Source organism: Gigantopelta aegis, unplaced genomic scaffold (assembly GCF_016097555.1).
Source record: "Gigantopelta aegis isolate Gae_Host unplaced genomic scaffold, Gae_host_genome ctg2940_pilon_pilon:::debris, whole genome shotgun sequence".
Taxonomy (NCBI): Eukaryota; Metazoa; Mollusca; class Gastropoda; order Neomphalida; family Peltospiridae; genus Gigantopelta; species Gigantopelta aegis.
Genome location: NW_024533106.1, coordinates 19025 through 43375, shown reverse-complemented (window position 1 = coordinate 43375; position 24351 = coordinate 19025). Strand labels below are relative to the sequence as shown.

The following is a 24351-nucleotide window of genomic DNA, read 5'->3' as shown; positions in this document are numbered from 1 at the left end:
ATGACGTTCACCACGTCGTCTCCAAATTCTCTGCCTGCCATCGGCAAATCGCAGTGTAAATCTTGCTTCATCGCTAAACACGACTATTCCTTTTCCTCTGAGTCGATCGCAAGTGGAGTTGTGCCCACAGTTGACGTTGACGTCGATGAAATTAGGTCAAAATGGTTTCAACATATGGACGCCATGCGTGGAGGTTTGCGGTTCACAGGCGAATTCGGATCCTTTGCGCGGACGCCCGACGTCTGAACAGTTAATTACTGATTGCTGTAGCTGTCATGAAACGGTTGCGGAGGTGACGTAACACAATATGACGGTCGTCTGCCTGTGACGTCACACGTGGTCTACCCGGTCGGGGGCGATCAGCTGTGGTGCCCGTGTGTTGTACTCGTGTCCGCAGATCATAAACTGCCCGTCGACTGCAACCCAACGCCCTTGCGACGTTACCTACTGACATTCCTGTGTGCAACATGCCGACGGCACGTGCACGCGACACTTTTGTGAGGCGTGGCATCGAAACAGGTCGTAATAAATATCGTTTTAATATGTTTGTTCGTTGTGTCCGACAACTGTGATGAAAACACGTGTACTATTGTAGTCACGTGACCAGTGACACGTGCAAAACCACTTTTGCCTCGATAGTGCTGTGCACGTGCTATGGATCGGGTCACGTGAGCTGTGATGGGCATCAAATGGAGTATCGACATTGCCATTACAATATTTATTCCTGACAAATACCTGCTTTTAACACTCATTGACTTTATTCAAATTTTAAATTGTGAAGTTTTTAATTTGACTTAGTATACTTAACTGTAAATAAAGAGATAGAGGTCATGCTATATCCAATGTCTTATTTTAAACTTGGCTATATTTTACTTCATGTTCATGGTTTCTTGTTATAGCAATAATTAAGGTTAAACATAACATTAATAAAAACAAAAATTGCACATTAAAAAAAGTATTGACTTACTTTGCATCTAGCACTATCTTGAATGTAAATACCAGTATAAGTGTGATGCATAACTAGTATATTTAAATCTAAAACAAATGCCAATATGTGCAATTCGGACTCCCAATAAGTGAAAGTAGTATCCAATAGTTTGTGTATTTTGGCACCCTGCTTATACTTATTTGCGTCATACTCTAAGTTAAGTTAGAGCAGAAACACTAGAAACAAGCACAATATAATTTTTAAAGTATAAGTTTAATATAATTTCATCCAGTTTACATTTTGAATGTCACTTCCATACCATTATGCTCAGCTATGAATTGAACACAACTTGGTTCGACGGCGTTGGATGTATCTTCCGATACGACTGTTGCATTGTTCGATCGACTGGCCTGTTCATGTACAGGGGACCGTTGACTTCAAACTGTTGGTGGTAACGGAAACTGTTCGTTGCACCACGTCATCCACATCTTGAGCAAATCGTAGCTCATCTGTCTGTACCTGTAAAGCCAAAAGAGGTTTAAAAACATGTAATTTGCTTCATGTTTATATTGAACATGGACGTGAATATACGATTTTTAAGTTCCAGTGATTGAATGCCGATGTGGTGGTATTACACTGACATCCCTCCTAAATCCCTTGGACTCATTTATCAAACATACTGTATTACCTGAATGCTAAATATGTAGCGCTGCAATTTTGAGATATGGCAATTCACGTTACGTATAGTTTTCTGGGAAATGTTCCTCCTCTTTTTTCACCACTGCCTATATCACTGATTGGTCCATAAAATTCTTAGTTGCCATTTAGCGAGTGTGAGCACATTCAATTGCTAAAGGGCCCAATAACGTAGTTGTCTGTCTTGTTTAGACCGTAATGCTATTACAAACTTTGTTTTATCTATATGTTCCAACTGTATATATACTTTCTATAATTATAATTCTAGAAATTTTAATTTTTATATAAAAATATATTTTAGCTTGATTTGTGTTTTTACATTATTATATAAATAATGTTTTCATATACTTACCTTTTGTGACACCCAATAGCCGATGTGTATTTTTGTGCTGGAGTGTCATTAAACATTCATTGATTCATTCATTCTTATTACAACCTCAAAACGACCGAAAACTACACTATTAGGTCATCTAACTCAAGACATCAATGACATCCTCGGACAGCTGAATAACTGTGACCAGTCCGTACAGCTATCATTTGCTTGTCAATGCCACATTCTTACAACCGGGTGGCCGTCATGCCATTGAATCAAGCATTGACGCAGAGTCGCCTAACAACCCCTGATGGAATGTATCGGCCAACGGGAAGAGAACAAGAGCCTAAGGCGAGGGGGTATAAGAGCATACAAAGAGTACAAACATCCATAAGCCCTTGGTGATGCTTCTACAACTTATGACCGTATCACCATAATTTGTCCTGAAAGACACACACCCCGTTGTATTGTTTAAACAATTCTAACCAAACTTGAAGGTCGTGTTTAATACCTTTTGTGATTTCAGTCAAGTGATGAGGCTTATTGACAATGTTCGGCCATAGGGGTGTCGAGGTTAAGACATCGGGCTAAAGGCTGGTAGGTACAGGGTTCGCAGGCCAGTACCGGTTCCAAAACAGAGCGAGTTCTTAAGGGCTTAATGGGTAGGTGTAAGGCCACTACGCCCTCTTCTTTCTCATTAACCAGTAACCAACTAACAACTAACTCAGTGTCCTGGGCAGACAACCCAGATAGCTGACGTGTGTGCCCAGGGCAGCGTGCTTGAACCTTAACATTGCTGATATTGTCAATTAAGCTTCAACAAAATGCACGGCCTGGTCTAATAGCCGTTCAGAAACAATTTAATGAACCTATCAGTGATTGCATTTGTTTCAGAGTAACTTTTTTCCTGGCCCAATACAGACTAATTTTGTAGCTACGTTGTTTAATTTATTATCTGGAAGTCTAATAACCATGTCAATTGTGTCGATTTCTAAGCCTAAGAATGACCATGTTGTGGCCGGACCTGCTGTCTTAGCATGGACTATAGGTACACCCAATCTTTTTACAGATGTACTGGAATGTGTTAGGGGTGTTTGAGCAAACATTTTAATGTTCTCTTCCAACAAAATAAAAAAGCGTCTAAATAATGTTGAATGTTTTCTATTCTTGATTCCAATTTTGTAATCCATTCCAAACACGTGGACATTTTTTCAAATAATGCACAAGAAACACTACAACCAAATGCATAGATTTATCAATACAGTACTGGCCATTAAATTTATAACCTAGTTGGTCGAAATCCCCTAGATAAATGGGCATGATACGGAATGCCGACTGTAAGTCAGACTGTGCGAGCTCGCAGACAATGTCCAAGTTTTGAATAATTCAAATATCATTGTCCATATTTGAATACGAAAGTAATCATAATGATGGTTGTGGTTGGCCGGATAGAATAAACGGCGAATCAGGCAGAATTCACCAGGCGTTTGTTTGAGGACCAAAGCAATAGGCGATATTCGTAATGTAGAAATAGGTCTGAAGGGAACTGGTCCAAAAACTCGATCCGACTGTACTTCTTTATCTGTTTTTGTTGTATAATGTCAGGATTATCTTTTGCAGATTTGAGGTTAATTGCCTCCCTTGGCATACGTGGACCATCATAATGTAATTTAAAAAACATATTTGAAACCTGACGTGAGGTCTTGGGCGAAGACCCTTCCCTCCCAAAAACGTGGAAAGATTTTCAAATAATGCACAAATATAAAAACTCAGAGTTTATATATTTTTGAAATAATTTCCTGTTTGAAAAAATATGCACCTGCATGACAGCCTCCAAATTTTAAACGTAACCGACGTTGCACACTGCATTATGGCAAGCACAATATGATACACAAATCGCGGGGCCCAAAGAGGGAGACTAGGTTTGAGCTGTAAGCCTTCCTTAAATAAATGGGGGGAGGGGTTTAGATAATGGAAACAAAATCCACTTATAATATATATTAATGACGGTACAAACAACTAGCATTAACAAAATGACACTAACGCTTAGACTTAAGCAAAACAATCAGACTTATAACCGGCCATTTCACTATAAATCACGACAATGATGTTCGTCATGAATGAACGAATGGATGAATGAATGTTTAATAACACCCCAGCACAAAAATATACATCGGTTATTAGTTGTCAGAAAAGGTATGTATATGAAAATATTATGTATATAATTGTGTAAAACAACAGTGTAAAAGATACTCATCATGGCCAAATAACATTGTTATAATTATTAGTGCGAAACAGTTGGCTTATGAATAAGTTTCAATTCAGCAAATTGAATTTTAATCTAAAAACTATAAGTATTGGATGTATTAGTATATAAAATAAAAACTAGAATTACTTCAACGGTCAGTAGCGCGTTTTTCTTTTGGTATCAGACACGGGAGTCATACGGACGAGACGAACATGATTTTGTGGCGCAAGATGTGGCGTTTTGAACGCTCAGATATTTATCAATTAATTATTATCTGTAGGTATTCCTCAAGTTCTTCACCATTCATCCGCAGCTGTGTGCAAAGTAAGTGGTCTTTGTTTTTACGCCACGCGGATGTCACCTTAGGGTCATCGAAGTGAAGGTTTGGCCGACTTCTCCCGCTGGCGTGATTCCTGCTAAGTGGTTGGGTGTGTGTGGATGCTAATAACAAAGTTGTATAATGACAACACTTTATTTGAGTAATTTTTTAAACCATCCTAACTAAAGTTATCAACAATCTAAACGAAACAAATGACAAATATTATTCGATTTGTATACCACAAATGCTGTCATGTTAGTCATGTTGAATGTTTCTCAACTCAATATCTGACTTTTATAAACTGTTTTAGTGAACTCATTGACGCCAAAAACATGTTTTGACACCAAGAGATCACATTTCTAAGTGTTGTAGTTCTGAAAATGTATACTTTTAATGATGGGCTTGTGGCTATTTTTGAAAAGCGCAGCCATATGATTTGCACCAACTTAGAAAATGTCATCTTATATTGCCATAAACTCTACAACCTAGAGATTAATTTCAGCCATTGTGACGAATGCTATACTTTCGGCCCCGGTTATCTGATAGGTAAGGCTCATTTACAGCCTCTGCTGCAGGACTAATTTGTTAAACACTATGCATTTGCTGAAATGCTGATGCAGTCTTTGGACTATAATGTCATTTAAATTCAAAGAAATAAAACATTATTTTATTGTCCGAGCTGAACATTGATGGGTTACAGCTATATTCAGGACAATTTCAGGACATGACAATTTAAATATATAGATTCTAAAATACGAAATACGAAATATTGTAGAATATGTATTGCTACTATTTTTAGGTGTGTTTTTAAAAGTACCAAATAAACGTAAGGTCTAATGGTTTATATGGGTGGGGTTTTTTTCTGTTTTAAAATTATATAATTGTTTTGTCTTTTAGTTTTAGCATGTCCCTCTGGGAGATATGGTGAGGGCTGCCTTCTAGAATGTACAGACAGACGTTGCTATGGTAGCCAAAGATGCGATCCTGAGACAGGATTGTGTGTGGATGGATGCATTGCTGGATGGGAGGGAGAGGCTTGTATTACAGGTAATCAGGAGTGATGTATCAAAGGTTGCATTTAAAAAATATGTGTATACAGCATGTGAGCTTTACATACCATATTTTGAAACCTGAGATCACAAGTTTCTTTGCATTCATCTATTTCGCTATATTATGACTTACTCATATCTGCAAATACTATGGTATGTTTCAACAAGCGCATACAGACGTATACCAAACAGTATTTGTATTTCCACTTAATGCCACCCTGAAACCTGGCAAAAACAGAATTGTTCAATTAGCTATTTTGCATTTAGAAACATTATTAGGCTGCTCAACATATGATGGTAAAAAATAGGCATACATCTATGCGTACCAAGACTCCCCCACCCCCCACCCCCCGCCACACCCCCACCCCAACAGGAATAAGATAATAAAATCGTTTAAACAAAAATGACAAAATAATAATATAACATCATCTCCGTATGGTACGTAGTTGTTGGTGGTCATTGGTCTGGTTTAGCTTATTACACCTCCAAATTGTAAACGAAATAAAACCATAAAACAACATTTACTGACCTCTTGGTCTTTTCTCTGGAAGTAAATCTCAATTTAAATAATAATCACCAGCATGGACCATGGGCACAGACTACTAAGAATTATTGCCAAACGTCATTAGTATAAATTATATCAGTACAGGTACATGTACTTTCAGAATGTAGTTCTGGGAGGTATGGTATGAACTGCCAGTTTACTTGTGGTAAATGCAAGACATCCGAATCATGTGATACTGTTACTGGCAGGTGCATAGGAGGGTGTCTTGATGGATTTCAAGGACATTTGTGCAAAGAAGGTACGTTATATATGCATGTTATAGTAAACTAGTGTCTACATCAGTTGGACGTTTAAACGGAAATAGTTTTCATGCTAAGCATGATGAGCCTCATTGGTAGGGTACACGCAGAATCGAATCACCAGATCGACACCTTCTATGGATTCGGGTTTTCCCCAAACCAACCAGTTCTCCAAGAATGGTACATCAAAGGTCATGTATATAAAACTACTTTTGCTGCTTCATTGTTAGTAGTAGCCTATGTGGCATCAGCAGGTCGGTTTCCTCTTTCTGTCTGCCATAATATCGAACTAGCCATATATTAAACACCAAATAGTCCTAATTTACAATTGTTCTCAGGGTTTATTTCACGGAATACATTAACTGAGTAAATGCAAAAAAGTGCACCGTATTTTACTGGATACAATATAGGAAATTGTCTTCATGGATTTAATGGACATGTGCATGACAATTATCGCTTTGTCTGACTTGGAATTGGTAGATTGGACATTAGGTGTTAACTGAATGCACATTTCACTTTCCAAAGCTTTGCTGCATTAATGTTTATACTCTATGCATTTATTTCAGGGGGAAATGCATGCTGTTTAAATTAGAGCTAACAATTTGACATCTTTTATACTATATTCTATATATGTATCAAGGAAACACAGTCATCATGCCATGTAACTCGTATGCAAGTGGTCTTGTGATTGTGAAAAATATATAGTTAAAGAATAATATCCACAATTAATATGCAATACTTATAAGGTCGTGGTATATATAAAACCTTTTTAACGTATTCGCTGTACTGTCTATCTATTAGAGGTTAGAAACACACTTTATATTTTCAGCTCTTCCGCAGAAAACATATGTATTGGCAATTACTACGGGGATATTATTTCTGCTGTTTGTGATGTCAGTTTTCGTCATCATTAAGTGAGTAGTAAAATTATCGTTTCGGGTTATCAGTTTAGGTTGCCAAACCCTCAATGTTTGGCTTAACCTTGTGGATTCTATATCTTTTGAAGGTGCTGAATGCGGATAACAGGCGTGTAAACGTGGTACCTTGAGCATTTTTAAATATTCAAGATGGAATGGATGAATTCATGTTTAACGACACCCCAGCACGAAAAATACATCGGCTGTTGGGTGTCAAACTTTGGTAATGCAAACAAATAAAGTGATGATCAACACCAATATAAAAATTCAACAGTTACATTAAAACACAGTGTAAAGAACTGTGCACAAAATACAAATATAACAGATATATATAACTAAAATTTAGTGTAAAAGTCAGTATCACGTACAAACTGTAAAACCAATTTTGGATGGAATCGAAATGATTCCATCACATTTCTCTGACAACAAATATGTTTTCGAGTTGCTAACCAATGCTTACGCTCCACCAACATATGTTGCACCGTCAGAAGACACTGACAGTGCTCACACTGAGGTGGAGGATCGTTCTTTAAGATAAATGAATGGGTCAAGTAAGTATGACCAATGCGGGCACGGCACAAGTCTACCTCATCCTCCCTGCACTGTCTATAGGAGGACTCCCACTCTCCCAAGACCGACTTGATAGCATGAAGCTTGTTCGCAACCGCACCGTCCCAATCATGTTGCCAAGTCGAAAAGATAAATTAGTTGATACTATGTTTAAAATCAGCATAACGTAAATATTCAAGATGGCTGCCGAAACACACAACTGACAATATCTCGGATATTTTATCACTTATGACAGAACAGTTGACAGTTTATGGATCGAGAAATGCATTTGGATCTAACCCTAACTAATTGAGGCATCACAACATCATTTATATCCATGGTGACCGAACCCATATCAACCAGAACAACTAAATTGCAATGATCGCATGGTACATCCACTGGAAAACTATTTTGATGTTATAAATTGCATTTATAACATCATCTTACTATCTGGGTGATTGCATCATCATTTAAGCACACAAGTAGGCAGTAGTCATATATTACATTATATTTTGCCGCCTTCATATACCACATACGTTGATTAGTGAAAAACAATACGCTTTACATTACTTCCACAATTAACTACTGCATGTGCAGTCAACATTTTCTGAAATCGTGCAATCTATTCAATGTTAAAATTAATCCGATTTTAATAACTGGGTCATCAAATCAAATCAAAATAATGCATTTGTTCTAGGGTTGACCACCCTTTAGGTAGTACTATACCAAATAACTTCCGGCTGGGTCAAAGTTCGAGGTCCACCGAACTTTTGATAGAGAAGTGAACACCACAAGTCCTGTGATTGGATATAAATGTGAGTGTGTTGGTTGTAAAAAATAATAGTTTCATCTGGGTAAAATAAATGTTCAATTTTATTTCATCTAGTACCAATGTGTCAAGTAGCCTTGTGCTTGAAACATGTATGGGGTACCTGTAAAAAAAAGTACTCAAATTTTGTGCGAAACTAGGGTAGTCATAGACGCTACCCGTTATCTCAGAAACGAGCAGCTTGACCCCCATTTTTTTCTGATTTACTTTAAGTGTAAGGGGTGGTAGTATTTATATCCGTGGCGTTTATGTCGGTTGATACGTTGCAGGTAGGAGTTTTAGCCGCATATGTTACTATTGTCGTCTATGGGATTTGATTTGGTAGTATACACCCTATAGCACATATTCAGTGCATAATAAAAAATATTATGATTTTGTCATTTTATTTAATTAAACTATACTGGTTGATTAATTAGCCATCACTCGATCATGCAAGTTCACAATGACCTTGACCTTGACAATAATCTCTGTACATGGCTCTGAATGGAGTTTGAATCAAAGTTAGCACTGAAGAAAAGTTGGTTTTGGCCTATAATTCATACTGTAAAGATTTCAATAATTTCTTTTTACATGGTATTTGACTTGCCATATACAACTGCTCTTAAATATGGTATTATATATAGGCAACCTGAACTAAGATTTTAATAGCAATTTATTTTTATATTAAAATAGCATGTGCCAATAGTGGGTTAATGGCTTTAGTTTCCATTAACATTGTTAATTTTTTATGTATGAAATTCTGAAAACTCAAATTTGTAAAGAAGTTGATTTTTATTGTCATTTTGACATATTTATAGGGTGCTAAGTTATATTTTAGACAAATTTGTAGTTTTATGCAAAATTTAAAGTAAATTTGAAGAAAAACTTTACCAAAAACATAATTAAATTTGTTGTCACTATTGTGCCTTCTGTTCTTATTTGTACATAACAATAAGGTTGTTAAACATATACTTAGATCTCCAGATCATTTTTGTTTCTTAATAATCACTTAGTTAGCTCTCATGAAAAGCATTTTGAGTTTATACTAGATTCAGAACCAATTTTTTTCAGATTTGATTATCTGCCTTGGTTTAAGTTGATAATTTATTTTATTGTTAAAGCTGTATTACCTAATGTTACTAGCTAAATAAAATGCTGGATTACAGATTGTAGGAATACATCTAATGTACATATTGTATTCATCCGAATTAGAAAATAATGCAAGAAAATAGATGTTTGGGTAATTTTGTCATTTAAAAATAGTTTTTTTCAGTAATTAATCAAAAATAAATGTGTTAAAGCTGCATGATTATTCCAGATATCACAACTATTAAAACCTCCAACTACAGTAGGCTATAAATAAAATATAGTCAGGAATATTGGTGGCTGCCAATGGTTTTGATGGTTCATTATGAAAATCAGCATGGCCGATGGATTGAAATTCCCGCACCTGGTAACTTGAAGACACCCACACCCAGCATACAGGATTTCCTCCCAACACTAATGTTCAGGACATTAAGTCAATACTTCATACAGGTACAGTCATGTTTGTGTTTCCTTCCTCAGACAGTGTATTTTTTTAATACTGATATTTCTTTGATGTGCCTGTTAAGGTCTTCATAATCTAGGGGTCAATCAAGTGCATGTGTTTTAATGGCATTCTTTAAAGGGGTAGAGGTAATCTGACTATCCTTGTTGTCTCTGCATATATACCTGAGTACACACACCCAACTGAAAGTAAATATCTTCAGGAGTTTTATTTTAAAACATTTTGTTGTTTAATATGACATATTGCATTTGTACAAAACTATGTGCAATATATATGCTTTTTGAGGTGTACATTATATTAGGTTGCACTGTAGAAACAACAGTTTCAGTGAGGTTGTCAGTTTATGTCAGAATACACCAGATCCTGGTTGTCATAAAGACACATAGCTGGACACTTTTAGAAAACTGTATGTTATCAGTATAGGTAGTACTATACCAAATAACTTCCGGCTGGGTCAAAGTTCGAGGTGCACCGAACTTTTGATAGAGAAGTGAACACCACAAGTCCTGTGATTGGATATAAATGTGAGTGTGTTGGTTGTAAAAAATAATAGTTTCATCTGGGTAAAATAAATGTTCAATTTTATTTCATCTAGTACCAATGTGTCAAGTAGCCTTGTGCTTGAAACATGTATGGGGTACCTGTAAAAAAAAGTACTCAAATTTTGTGCGAAACTAGGGTAGTCATAGACGCTACCCGTTATCTCAGAAACGAGCAGCTTGACCCCCATTTTTTTCTGATTCACTTTAAGTGTAAGGGGTGGTAGTATTTATATCCGTGGCGTTTATGTCGGTTGATACGTTGCAGGTAGGAGTTTTAGCCGCATATGTTACTATTGTCGTCTATGGGATTTGATTTGCTAGTATACACCCTTTAACAATGAGTGGCGCGTTACATGTATATAACAAAATACAACATAAATATCAAAAATCAAATTAGGAATATACATGCATGTACATGCGGTCATTACCGATAGGTATTAACCTCCTGCAGACAGACTTGCCAAAGTACTATTATTAGGATGACACAAAATTTACTGCCCCTTATTCAAAACACATTTATCAATGGACCAGAAAGGGTCACAACAACAGTAAAAGTCAATAAAATGTTGCAAAGAGCTAGACATTTCTGTTTATTATCAAATTAAGCTATTTAGTAATAAAGTTATAATTCAGTCTGTTTGCAGACTTTTCGAGGTCTTAAAGCATCACAGACAAATTTATTTAATTTCCATTGATAAACATAAATTTTTGTATTAAAATAAATGATCCTTTTAAGTCTGTTAGGTTCACATCTGTATTGTTTTGCAGATATTTGATTCTTAAATCATAATACAATGTACAAATCAAAATAAAATGGAATTCATCTTCAACTGTATTAAAACAAACGGGACAAACAGGTCATGTCTATATCTATTTTTATGGCATTAATGTCAATATGACCGAGTCTCAATCTTGTAAATGCATTTCTAAGATTATATACTTTCCAATACAAATGTTGACTTAAACGATCTAAACAATTCATATCTGTCACTACAATTTCTGTATATTGACCATTCTTGTAAATATACATATTTTAGTCTTAATTTTGAAGTTGTTAAAAACAAAGCTTTAATGTCGCCTATTTCCTGAAGCCATTACGATATTACGATATTACGATATTACACATGTTGATTTGCTCAATTCTTTTTTTCAGTTGTTTTCTTGTTTTAATGGTTTATTGAACGACGCACGCAACACATTTTGTTCACTGTTATATGACGTCGAACATAAGATTGGGTGCCCGTGAGGGAGGGCACAGATAAATAAATTTAAAAAACAAATGTTTTAACATACAAATGTATGTACCATTTCAAATTTCAAATCTTAGAAATACCCCATACTTCAGATGGGTATGTTAGCATTGGTACAACTTGACAATTAAAACGTTTGACAAAACGTTGATTGTTGAACGAATTTAATGTGTATAATGATTAAGCAATCTGAATAACTGGACCTTTTGCTTTTGTCACAGCATGATGCTTAGCAAAATGCGTACTTAATGTTGTAATGAAGTTCGTACCAAGATTATAGACAAAACTACATATGTGTGGTTTTCGCGTGTATTTCCTGCCGGAAACCCCTCTGCCTGCTGCATCGGGGTTTCCTGCAGTGAACGTTACCTATAATTTTAATGATATTGTTTGAAATGCCTTTTAAAGACAATGTAATAGCTAAAATTCACGAACAATATAATATTTAATTTGCTCGTAATACGTCAGAAAACCTTCAGCGTGCCAGTTTTATCAACGAAGAAAAATGTAAAGAATTGTTCACTCAGTGTCTGAGTCGTCATCGGTGTGTTTTCTTTTACTGATGTTCATGGAATTATTCGTTGCTGAAAAGTTTTAAGTTTATATTAAATGTGCCTCCATAAATCATCGCTCCACTGAATAATCCGGTTGTCAGTTCAATCAATTTTTCTACGTGAGGAGACGGTGCATGCGACGGCATTGTTGCTAAAGCCGACGATAGTCACTTTTCGCACATTTGTTTTGGCTTCGTACACAATAAATATAGCATATCTTACCGTAATTTCACTAGAAATCCATATTTCGTAAAAGGTACAATTTTTTAATCACATCCAGGTGCATTAGTAATGTTTAAAAATAAAAATCAATAGCAATTTTACATTGGAATTTTTTCCAAAAAGGAAACGTCATATACCCAGTTTATGGTTATTTTAAGGAGATGCAAAGTTACGTCATTGGAATACTGACGTCATTTAAATTCAAAATTAGCTGTATTATTACAATGCTACGCCACATTGAAATAAAAACTAGTCTACTAACCTTGACCCCTGTCAAATTCCTATAACAAGCAGACAACGCTGTTTACAGGTCGGTACTTTTTTATTTTTCATAATTCTGGACAAAATATTAATTTGAAGTTTTGAAAGATGAAAGAAATAAAAGGTACCTTTTGTGAAATATATCATATCACAAAATTGCGGTTGGAGATGTTTTATTTATTGAATAAGAATAAGAATTGTGTACGAAGCCAAAAAAAAAAAAAGGTCCAAAAAGTGACTGTCGTCGACCTTAACTATCGTGGATTAAAAGCTCGTCGGTTAGTAGTGTTCCTGTCTCAAGTTTTGGTATCGCGCTCATTAAATTGTAAATATTTGTCACCGTTTTCGACTGTTTTCAGTTCAAATTGTCCACAAAACAGTATTTTAAACAAACCAAGCACAAACTTTGTTTACATATCGCGAAGGGCATTCCCGGTAACCATGTGCTATAAATAGTAACCATGTGCTATAAATAGTAGCGTTGAATGCGGTATAGTTCCGGCAGTTGAGTTGAATACGGAAAAGTGTATTTATATAGTAAGAGTTAATGGGTATGTAATAAATAAATAAATAAATAAATAAATATATATATATATATATATATATATATATATATATATATATATATATATATATATATATATGTGAATAGAAAATTCTTCTGTGTTAAAGCTGTAAATATAATAATAATAATATACTTAAGTCTATATACTATTAATAACTATCAGAAGCTTTCTTTAAATTATTAAGTCGTGTCTGTAGACCTGACAAGTGACAATGGAGCTATATCATCTGCAAATAATTGTAAAAATAAGTCCTTAAAGTTTGGTAAACTTTGAACAGGCAATTTACCCCCCACCCCCACCCCCATTTATTACCTCATGTGCCAATTAATTTATTTAAAAACAAAGAAAAAAAGAGGACTTGTTTTACATCCCTGTTTAGCACCACAAGGATAGTCAAAGAAATATGTAAACATATTAGGGTTGTAGCTAACACAAGCCTTAACAAAGGAATACATAGCTTGTAACATATTTATAATATTACCATGTAGTCTATTATTTCTAGGAATATTCTAAAAAAAATGTATTAACGAAATGGAACAGTTTCTTAAAGTCGATAAAACAACATACAATTTATTCCCTGATAATAGTCGTTTTAGGATTAATCCATAAAGAGTACAATGTGGTTAATAGTGGAATAGTTAGATCTAAACCATGATTGTTCTTACACAATGTTATCCATGCTGTCTGCCGAATCCGCTAGGCGCTTATTGGCAGGAGGGTTGACGTTTAAGGGGACGTGATGTACTGTCTCCTGGTGAAGTCCTTCATTGCTCTGAGGTAAAACGTGATGAAGTCGGCCTCGGTGGTCCTTTGGATGATGTAGTTACCTATGTTGGCAAAGGGGGGCCATTGGCGGTAGATTTCGTTTTGGCGAAGAGTTAACACCAGCTCAGGCTTGCCAGTTAACGTCCACAGTTATCACCAAAAGATGTATTGTCAAGCATTTCTTATTTGACAATTCAGAACTGTGATAACACTGTTCGTGCTTTGAGAGGAAAGCACGTTTTTGTTTTAGTGGGTTTTTTTTAATGTGTTATTATTATTATTTTATTATTATTATTATTATTATAAAATGTTTGGTATGGTAATGAATTATTATTATTATTATTGTAAAATGTTTAGTATGGTAGTGAATTAGGACAGGACTGCCATAATCTGGGGCATGGTAGCAACAAATAGCAGAGCTGGAGGCTGGTAGGCTGGTAGGTACTGGGTTCGTATTATTAAAGTCTGTTGTGTCGGATTGCTGTGTGCAATGTTGAAAAATCTAATGTTTTAATAATAGTGAACGCTGATCTGGATTGCGAGTGAATGATTATAAGTAAATGTTTTGGATTCTTGAGAATGTCTTTTCATGATACTGTTCAGGGATATGGTCAGACTTTGAGGCAAGGGTTTGGTGAAGCATTTTGTACACGTCTTCCTGTATGGATTGGAATGAAGTTTTGGAGATATTTTTGTGTTTTAAGATCAAGCCAAGGGGTGGGGCGGGATGTAGGCCAGAGGTAAAGTGCTCGCGTAATATGCGGTCGATCTTAGATTGATCCCCGTCTGTGCATCCATCGGGCTATTTGTTTGTTCCAGCTATTTTCCCACGACTGGTATATCAATGGCCAAGGTGTATGATATGCTGTATGTGGGATTGTGAATATAAAATATCGCTTGCAACTAATGGAAAAATGTAACGTTTTTTGTTTTCTTTCTAAGACTAAATGTCAAAATTACCAAAATATTTGACATCCAATAGCCGATGATTAATAAATCAATTTGCCCAAGTGGTGCCGCTAAACAAAATAAACTTTAAGATCAATGCAAGCCTTGCTTCAACCAATAACAAGTCGCCTTGTAAGTTATTATGACTGACCACATCATACAGATCAAGCCAAACCTGCAAAGGACAGATATATGTTTTTGTTTCGTATATCTTCTTCAGATAACAAATCAGGAAACAAATATTGGGTTGTTTGTTACATTGTGCAGTCATTATTATCGGAACAAAACCCAGGGATTCGCATAGCCAACATATAAAAATAGATTAGTGAAGATATATTCCCAGCCTTGGCATAGCTGTATATTGCTGATTTTAATACCTCTACTAGATAAGTCGTGGTTATAAAAATACACAAATGTGTTGCTTGGTAGGTGGGTACAACCAATTATTGAATGAAGTATACTGGTATTTAACAGATGCAGATGTTTTAGTATTTGTCTATGGACATTGTGTTTGTGGCATTCGTCTCTAAACATAAGAACAAAGGGTTTCTAGTTATTACTATAACGCTTTACCTCTTTCAGACTGGTTCTTAGAAAGCGATCGAAACCTACTGAAACCAGAGTAACATTTTCAACTGTAAAATGTGGTATCGAAAAGCCAGCCACTGCTGTGGAAGTGACTGTATCCGATTCAGTGTATGACGTTTGTGATGACAAACAGGTTGAAGGATTGTCTACACAAACTGAACCGGCAACCACTGGAGAACATGATTACCAAAATGCATCACAAATGGCAGAAAACAACCAAACAGAGATAAACACGTATGAAAAGTTGGATGTGGACGTAACTGGCGAATTGTCTCCATATGAAAAGATAAATGTATAAATATATAGTTGAACATTGTCAAGAATGTGCTGGCGATACGACATTCATTCTAGGCAATATGTTTGTCGACATTGTTGCTATAATACAGGTAAAGATAAAGTCATTTGAATGCATTTGTCTGTCAGAGTTATTTCACGAAAGTCTACAAAACGCCTGTAATGAAATAGATTCTGAATAGTTGGCAGGTGAAAGAGAATAGAGAAGTAGTTGAAATACATGTTTGAAACATCTGAATTACTTTACTAAAGTACTAGTATATAGCAGCCATTATGGATTTCAATACTTTTCACTTAGTTGTTTACTTCGAAAATAAATCTGTGAAGTGATTTTCATTTCAGAACGATGGAACGATGACGTCGGTCTAACAAACTGTACAGTACATCAAATATATTAATTTTATGCCAAATTCAAGTATTCTCCTTTCATTCATTCCATAAGAATCAAAGTGGCATCCTTAGAAACAAGATTTGATAATATAAGTGGCCGTTTGGTTTATTGAATACAAAGCCAACATTGATCATCAAAGTGACCGTTTGGTATACTGAATGCAAAATTGTACTATTTAAAACTACCACAGATCGGGCGAGTGTATTGCTGCTGTTTATTTTTGCTGAATTCTAACAAATTGAAATAAGTAATGTGTGCATTGCCCATTCATATCCATGTTAGATGTACTTTGTAGATATTAATATGCTTATTGATAATTTGTGTAAGTATATTGTACTGCTTATTATTTTGCTTACGGTATATTTTTGCATCAATATATGCACCTTATGTTGAATATATATAATGGAACAGTAAAAATGCACATACATTATGGGGTTAACATATAAGCCGGCAATAATACAAATGCAGAGAAGAAAGTAAGAAGGACAAATTGAAGGAAAGACAAATTGAATTATTAAAGAATAAAGTTTGCAATAGAAAATAATACATTTATCATTATTACCATCACTACTGCCATTACCAGTACTACTACTACTATATTATTATTATTATTTCACGTGTATAGAAATAATGTATATGGTGCAATTTAACTTAAAATTAAAAAGAGGAGTAAAAGAAGATGAATAAAAGATAGTGTGATTTGAAAGGTAAGACACACTTTGAGTAGGAAGGAGAAACATTGAGAGAAGGGGACATTGTCAAGACTATTAACTAGGATTGTTTCCCTGTTGGTTCAAATAGTTGTATTTTTTTAGTTTCATTCAAAGAAATCCGTTTTTATGGAATGTTTTATAGCTACAATTTTTAAAATGAATATATGTTTCCAATTCGAGTGTTTCTGTATGTTCATATTATAGATATAATACTTGATGTTTATGAAGCTACTGTTTTAGTTATGCCATATCTTTGCAGAAATTGATTTATTATTCATGATTTTACTTTTTTCCATAAATTATGAACTTTGTCACACTTATAAAAAATAAATGCTGTAGCGTTTCTGGATAATCACTGTTACAAGCTACATGCATTTGCATTAATGTAAGAATCATATGTAAGAAGTTGTTAGTCGCCAATATTATGTATAAAATTATATATTGAAACCATGCTTAGCATGTATTGTTCACGCTATGAATGGGGATAGTATAAAACGTTTCCCATTCCCTTATTTGCATATTTTATTTGTGATTTGGTTATTATTATTCGAGTATTTTGTATATCATACATTATCTTTGCAGCCAGTTTCGCCTGTTAACAACATGCTTAGTTTAAATGAGAAAATTAGATTTTTTAATGAGTAAAATATCATGTTACGTTGTTTAAGTTATGTATAAAGGATTTAGTAGCATTTATTAACGAAGCATATTGCAAAAAGAATTGTAGTTATGTAATCGCCTAGAATACAACCTCTTTCTAATGTAAATGATTCAGAGATAAATCCATTTCGATTATATAATAAGGTCCAATCACGAATGAGGTGTTTAATCCAGTTTTTAATTGGGGTTTAATGTTAAACATATCAAGTATGTATGAAAGACCAGGATATCGAATCAAAAGTTTATTCAAAATCAATAAATATCAGTAGTCCTGGGATGTCATTCATTTCGGTGTTAAACATGATATCGTATATTAAATTAATATCTTATCCATTATAAACCCAGTTTGGTCTGTGTTAATATTATTTTATCAAGACCTTATTTTAATTATATTTGTCATACAATCGGATCCCATTTCATAAGTACAATTTAAAATAGTTTTAGGTCGCTAATTGTGTAACAAGTATTAGGTTTATTTGGTTTAGGAATACATGTTTTAATACTTAACGTTAGTGCTGCAACTTGCTATTTTTCATATTTTAATAATTCCATTTTATAATTACTGTTTTGTAATAGGCGTCTGGATTGGTTAAAACGCTATCACTTGATCTAAAAAATCAACGCTTCCATGAACGTCAAAACTGCACTTTTTCGATAAACAAATAAAAACAGAATGTTATTACGGGAACTACTTTTTATCAATTACGTCAACAACGGAATCCCCGAGAATTCCATAGTTTCTATTTTTATCCCAATATCGTCTGCTCTGTGAGTGACAGTGGCAAACTGACAGACGACAATCACAGACCTACACCGCACACAGTCTGCGAACCACCTATGGTGACCTTTAGACCACCGGCCAGATTACTTTACACCGCAGTTTAGGCTTTAAACGACTCAAGTTTTGAACTGAAGCACATAATGTATATGACAGGCCACAAAAACGAAGCTTCTATTAGTAATTATAGCAGAGAATGTTCAACAAATCAAAAGCGAGACATGAGGGCAGCCCTGTCACATTTGACAAAAACACCAAATCGACAACTTACACGCTTGAAAAAAACATATGCCTTCGTCCTGTCCTTTCCGAGAATAATATCACACAATCACAAACATCCTCAGAAATCCACACACACTGTAAGACTGAAACCACTTTATCCCTTTCAAGTCAGTCTTAACATTCACGTTTCACTAATTCAACTGTTGACAACTGCAATTTTAAAATAGTAATTGATACAGCTTCTAAATAATTTTACGCTCTCCTTTATGTTAATTAGTTCAAAATCTTCCATGCAAGTATATAGATAGTTCAATTTTTAATGAACTATTGTTTGATGGTTTTGAAAAAAACCCTGTGTTGATGTTCAGTTATTTTAAATTTTATAACTTTTTATCCACATTTGATTCAGAAAATTAAAATTGATAAAACCATGTGTAAATCATTATAATGAATCGGAGATTTGACGAAAAAAACACGAATGTAACTTCCTAAGGGAATTCTCTTATTTGTGTATTGATACAGTTGTAAATCATTGTTGAATAGAGTTCGATTGGGTTTTTTAATATAGTTTTATATAATGGCAATATTAATGCATTTGGAATTATAAAAATTAAACGTTATATTTTTGACGTTCATGCGATGATAAACACGAACACCGTTTTACACACTTATGTATGGACGCCATTCATACAGTGTGTAAAACGGTTTTGGTGTTTATCATCGCTTGAACGTCAAAAATACAACGTTCAATTCTTAAAAAACAGTTAATATTTCTAAATATGTTAGTTGACCCTTTAGTTTCTCTGCTTTCTTGTCCGTCAAGGCGTACAAATGAAAGTGAGATATTATGTCGGTAATATCATTATTTTAGCCAGATGATGCAGAATATTATAAATTTTGATGGATTTTCACCTCTTTTTTTATCCATTTAGAATTTGATCTTATATAATGACCTGTAAGTTGTCCATGCCTCAGTTCTAATACTACTCCCTTTTTTATTTTCAGTAGTATCCAAGTTGAACATATTTTCATCTTCTGGTGCTTTGATTTCAGCACATATATTTTGTTCCAGTTCATTATGGGTTTTTCTTTTGGTGGTTTTTTTTTGCTTTTTTTTTTGCTTTTTGCTTCTTTTTTTTGGGGGGGGGGGGGGGGGGGGGGGGGGGGGGAGTGTTTTGTTTTGTTTCCTTTTTGTTTGTTTTGGGGGGTTTTCGGAGGGGGGTTGGGAGGGGGGGAGTAAGCTATCAAAACCCTATTTTAAAGTTTCTAAAACAAGCTGACTGCATATTACTAATTGTGTCTCATCATTTGAAACCATATTTAGATTTTTGAAGTCATAAACCTGTGCAGCATACCGACATTTTATTTAATAATTATTTATATAATATGTGTCCGTTAATACTGAATTATAAAATGTGCAATGTCCGCTGGCTTAGTATGTGATTTAAAATTAACCACATTGCTACTCACTACTTATGTTGAATATTATACTAACGAATACGTATTACTCCACAGTAGAAATGTATACAACTATTTGGTCAATAAAAAAACGTCTACGCAAAGTGGACCTTTGTCATTATTTTCGATACAACAACGTGAATACTAAATAATGTCATATAGCAAAATCTTTTTTTTTTCCAGTGTCCTGCCTTATGTGCAGCTTTAAAGAGAGCAGACTACAATACTAATTCGATATATTATACCTCACAAGTGAGACCAATTGTTGGTGCCACTCTTTCCAGGTGTATTTGAGAAGCTAGCGTTAGTAGGCTAATTGTAATACATTCCAAATATGCTTTAGTATCTAGATTCAGTGCTTTGCCTGTCAGAAAGTGCATGTTTGACCACATCTTTTGGATCAATGAAAATCTGTTTAAAAAATATAGTTTTCCATCTTATGTAATTTTTCATGCGACACCAGTGCCAAAATGCATTAAATCCTTGAAATACTTTGATAAGTGTATGCTGGGATCAGCGTGCCTAATACATCATGCATTAGCTTTAGGGATGCCTCTCAAGACAATGCTGTTTCACGGCTCCACAAAAGCGAAACTCTGAACTTACCCTACAGCAAGCTAGTTTACAATCATCCGCTTTCCAAATAACAAGAACCTTAAATCAAATATAACCGTAAAGGTCCATGGTGAGGGGTCGTTCTCTGACACACTACAACATTTGCCAATATGCAAGTATGTACGGCAAACCCCATAATATATCCAAAATCGATACATACCATAGCGTACTTAGATAAAATGTTTAGCTCAGCACAATTGTGTATATGCACATGCATATTCTGAAAAAGATCAACATTATTTCCTATTTTCATAAACACACTTTCTGCAATGCGGTGCATTCAAAGGGCTACTAGCTTGTAACAAAATATGCCTGAATTATTTAAAATGCGAATAAAAGTACACAAGTCCATAATGGTACACGTTTTATTTCTATTTTATATAATAGCAGGACACTCGCGATCTGATCACAACTGCGGTCCCTGTCTTGATTTTCAAGGTCGCACAAATATTTCATTTAAGTTGCTAATTCCATGTTTCCACACCATGGGATTTTAATAAACAGGATAATTATAATGTATTTTATTTTATGGGTCCCATTAGATACAAAACCCAGGTTAGTTGCACATTATTTCATTTATAGTCAATCTGTAGGGTAACATATTCCTTCACAATTAGGCCTACATTGTTCAGTGCACGGAGGCAATGCCGAAAAAATATTTCCAAGGAGGTTTCCATGCCTTCTAATCGGTTCCATACATGGTTTGGTTGCCTCTGATCATGCTGTCTAGAAATAATTAATTAGTCATTGGAGTCATTGATTTACTCTCGATCATACGAACTTGGTAGCTCTAGTTTAGCTACAAGTGATTAGACCCAATATGTTAAAAAAAAGTACTAGAATTTTGTGTGGAACTAGGGTAGTCATAGACGCTACCCGTTATCTCAGAAACGAGCAGCTTGACCCCCATTTTTTTCTGATTCACTTTAAGTGTGAGGGGTGGTAGTATTTATATCCGTGGTGTTTATGTCGATTGATACGCTGCAGGTAGGAGTTTTAGCCACATATGTTACTATTGTCGTCTATGGGATTTGATTTGGTAGTATACACCCTGAAGCTGGTACAACTTCTCGTCTGGTCCAGAACTCGAAATTTAATGAATTAATATTTCCCGATTTCGAAAATCCGATACCTTGGCATTAATGGTAATACTACTTCATGTATGAAGGACATATTTCAACTCAACTGCCTAGAGTGTGAATGATAGACACCCTGTGAGTAATTAAAGGGGTCATTGTTAAATTGTTTTGAAAAAAGGTGCCTTTACAACAAACGACATAAAGTCATATTTACACAACTAACATACAAGTGTAAAAAACACACAATTACTTTGCAGGCAGGCAACGGATACTTACAAAATATGTTACCATTGCCTTAGATTTCAACTTTTAAAAGGGACCACTTGTCATAGAAACGTTATGGTCGCCATTGTGTATTTCCAAGATGGCCAACATGCAAAAACCTATTGATACCAATACCTCAAAATCTATACCTCCTAGGCTCGTAACTTTTCTTTTAATCTATCTTAGAGTTTTGAGGGTAACGCATGTAGTTATATCACCCACAATATTACTAGATGGATTTAAAATGTTCCAGGTCACTGGTCTTATCACGAAAAGTATGGGTGCAAGAGATGAGTGTCATGTACATAAGGACATGTGTCATATCAGAGTAGCAGTTATATACACCCCAAGTCCTTTTGTTTGTTTTTTGTTTTTGTTTTCCAAAAGAAGTAGAGGTTATGTCATATTTTAAGACGTCATATATACATAAGTGCCTACATCCTCGAATACCTTTATCTTACTAAACTGTTGGAATGTTCTGTGTTATATGACATAAATACACGGTTGGCATACACACCAAATGTCGTGGTATGTCTAACTGGTATGATTTATTTTTCCTGATTGTTCGTCACCAAGCTGACAGACTGCCATGAAGCAAATAATCATGTCTGGTGTTACTGCTATTCTTCGATGACCCAATCGTTCAATGTCACTATGTGACCATGACTAAATAGATACTAGACTTTTAATTCATGTGCGTTCCTAAGAAATGAATAATATACTATAGGTAGGGGCGGCATAGATTAACTTGATGGCGAATTACAAAATATAGAGGCATACAATATAATTAAAATTAGCTCCACTGGTTAATAAGTATTACCTGTGGATCTACCAGCAGCCCGTTGGAGCTCATGTCCAGTTGACCTTTGACGAAATGATTCGGGTGAATTACGAAGTATGCCGGATTCGGGTTCGGGTATAGTATTTCCATGCTCATTTGCCACTAGAGCTTCAAGCAAGTATGTCTCGGGGCCGAGCTCTGGATAGCCAGAAGTCTGCTCCGGGCCAGAAATTATAGGGGCACTTTTGAATATTTACTCGAAAGACATAAAAGGGGGATTTTACTATAATAACTTTTGTTGGTGTAGTTCTAATATAAAATTATTTCGCATAAAATAAAACATATATAAATAGCCACATCATTAATTTAGTCACCATATTTTTTGAGCGGGCAATCCAAAAACCCCCAAAAGAATAATAATTAATATATAATCTTAAGCCCTGAATTGAGGGGGGAAAGGGGACAAATGGAGAGGTTGGGCCAAGGCCACAGAAGGTTTTGGTATCTAGTAGGTTCGTAAAAAAAGAAAATGACAGAGGGGTATCGGTCATATCAGTAACTTCGGCGTGACCGAAGGAGGGGAGGGAAGCGAGAAAGAGGGGAGGAGGGGACAGGCCCCCAGACTAAACCTAAACACACCCTACTGCCGAAACCGCTACGCCTAAGCGCCGTAACCCAATATTTCCGGTGGAGTACTGAATGCACACTCGTCTTATTATCTCGAGCTCTCGACCTGTTATCTTGAACGCATTACTGATTATCTCAAGCGCTCGACTTATTATCTCGAGTGCTCGACTTATATTATCTCGAGCCTTTGACTGAGTGCTAAACGTATTATGTTAAAACTCTTGACTTATTATCTCTAGTTGTCACGGGGATCCTATAATACCCGTAACTGAATAAAAACGATTATCCAAATATCTCTCCTAACTGTATATCTATTAGATTTCTATGCATCGGGCAGTCTATACACGAGTGGCTCGGCTCCAGGTATTTCAGAGATACGATCTTACATAAATATTGTTATATATAGCACGTTTAGTTCACTAGAAAACACAACAAAACACAATACACTTTGGAATCTGTATTAACCTTAAGCTGACAATTATATTTGCCGCAGTTAATTAATTAACAACAACAACACTAATAACAACCCAGAACTAATCACTTAATTAGTTAATCACTAGGTGTCTAGTTTACACAATATTCTAATCACTTCA

At 35.1% G+C, this 24351-nt stretch overlaps 1 protein-coding gene across 1 annotated transcript; it reads left to right on the top strand.

The window, feature by feature from the left end:
* LOC121391773 lies at positions 1-19533 on the top strand. The gene is made up of 4 exons (XM_041523282.1): positions 1-193; positions 6219-6356; positions 7187-7271; positions 15871-19533. Exons 1-4 carry the CDS (start codon positions 1-3, stop codon positions 16172-16174), a joined length of 720 nt encoding a protein of 239 aa, XP_041379216.1. The 3' UTR covers positions 16175-19533.
* The last annotated feature ends 4818 nt before the right edge of the window (positions 19534-24351 follow it).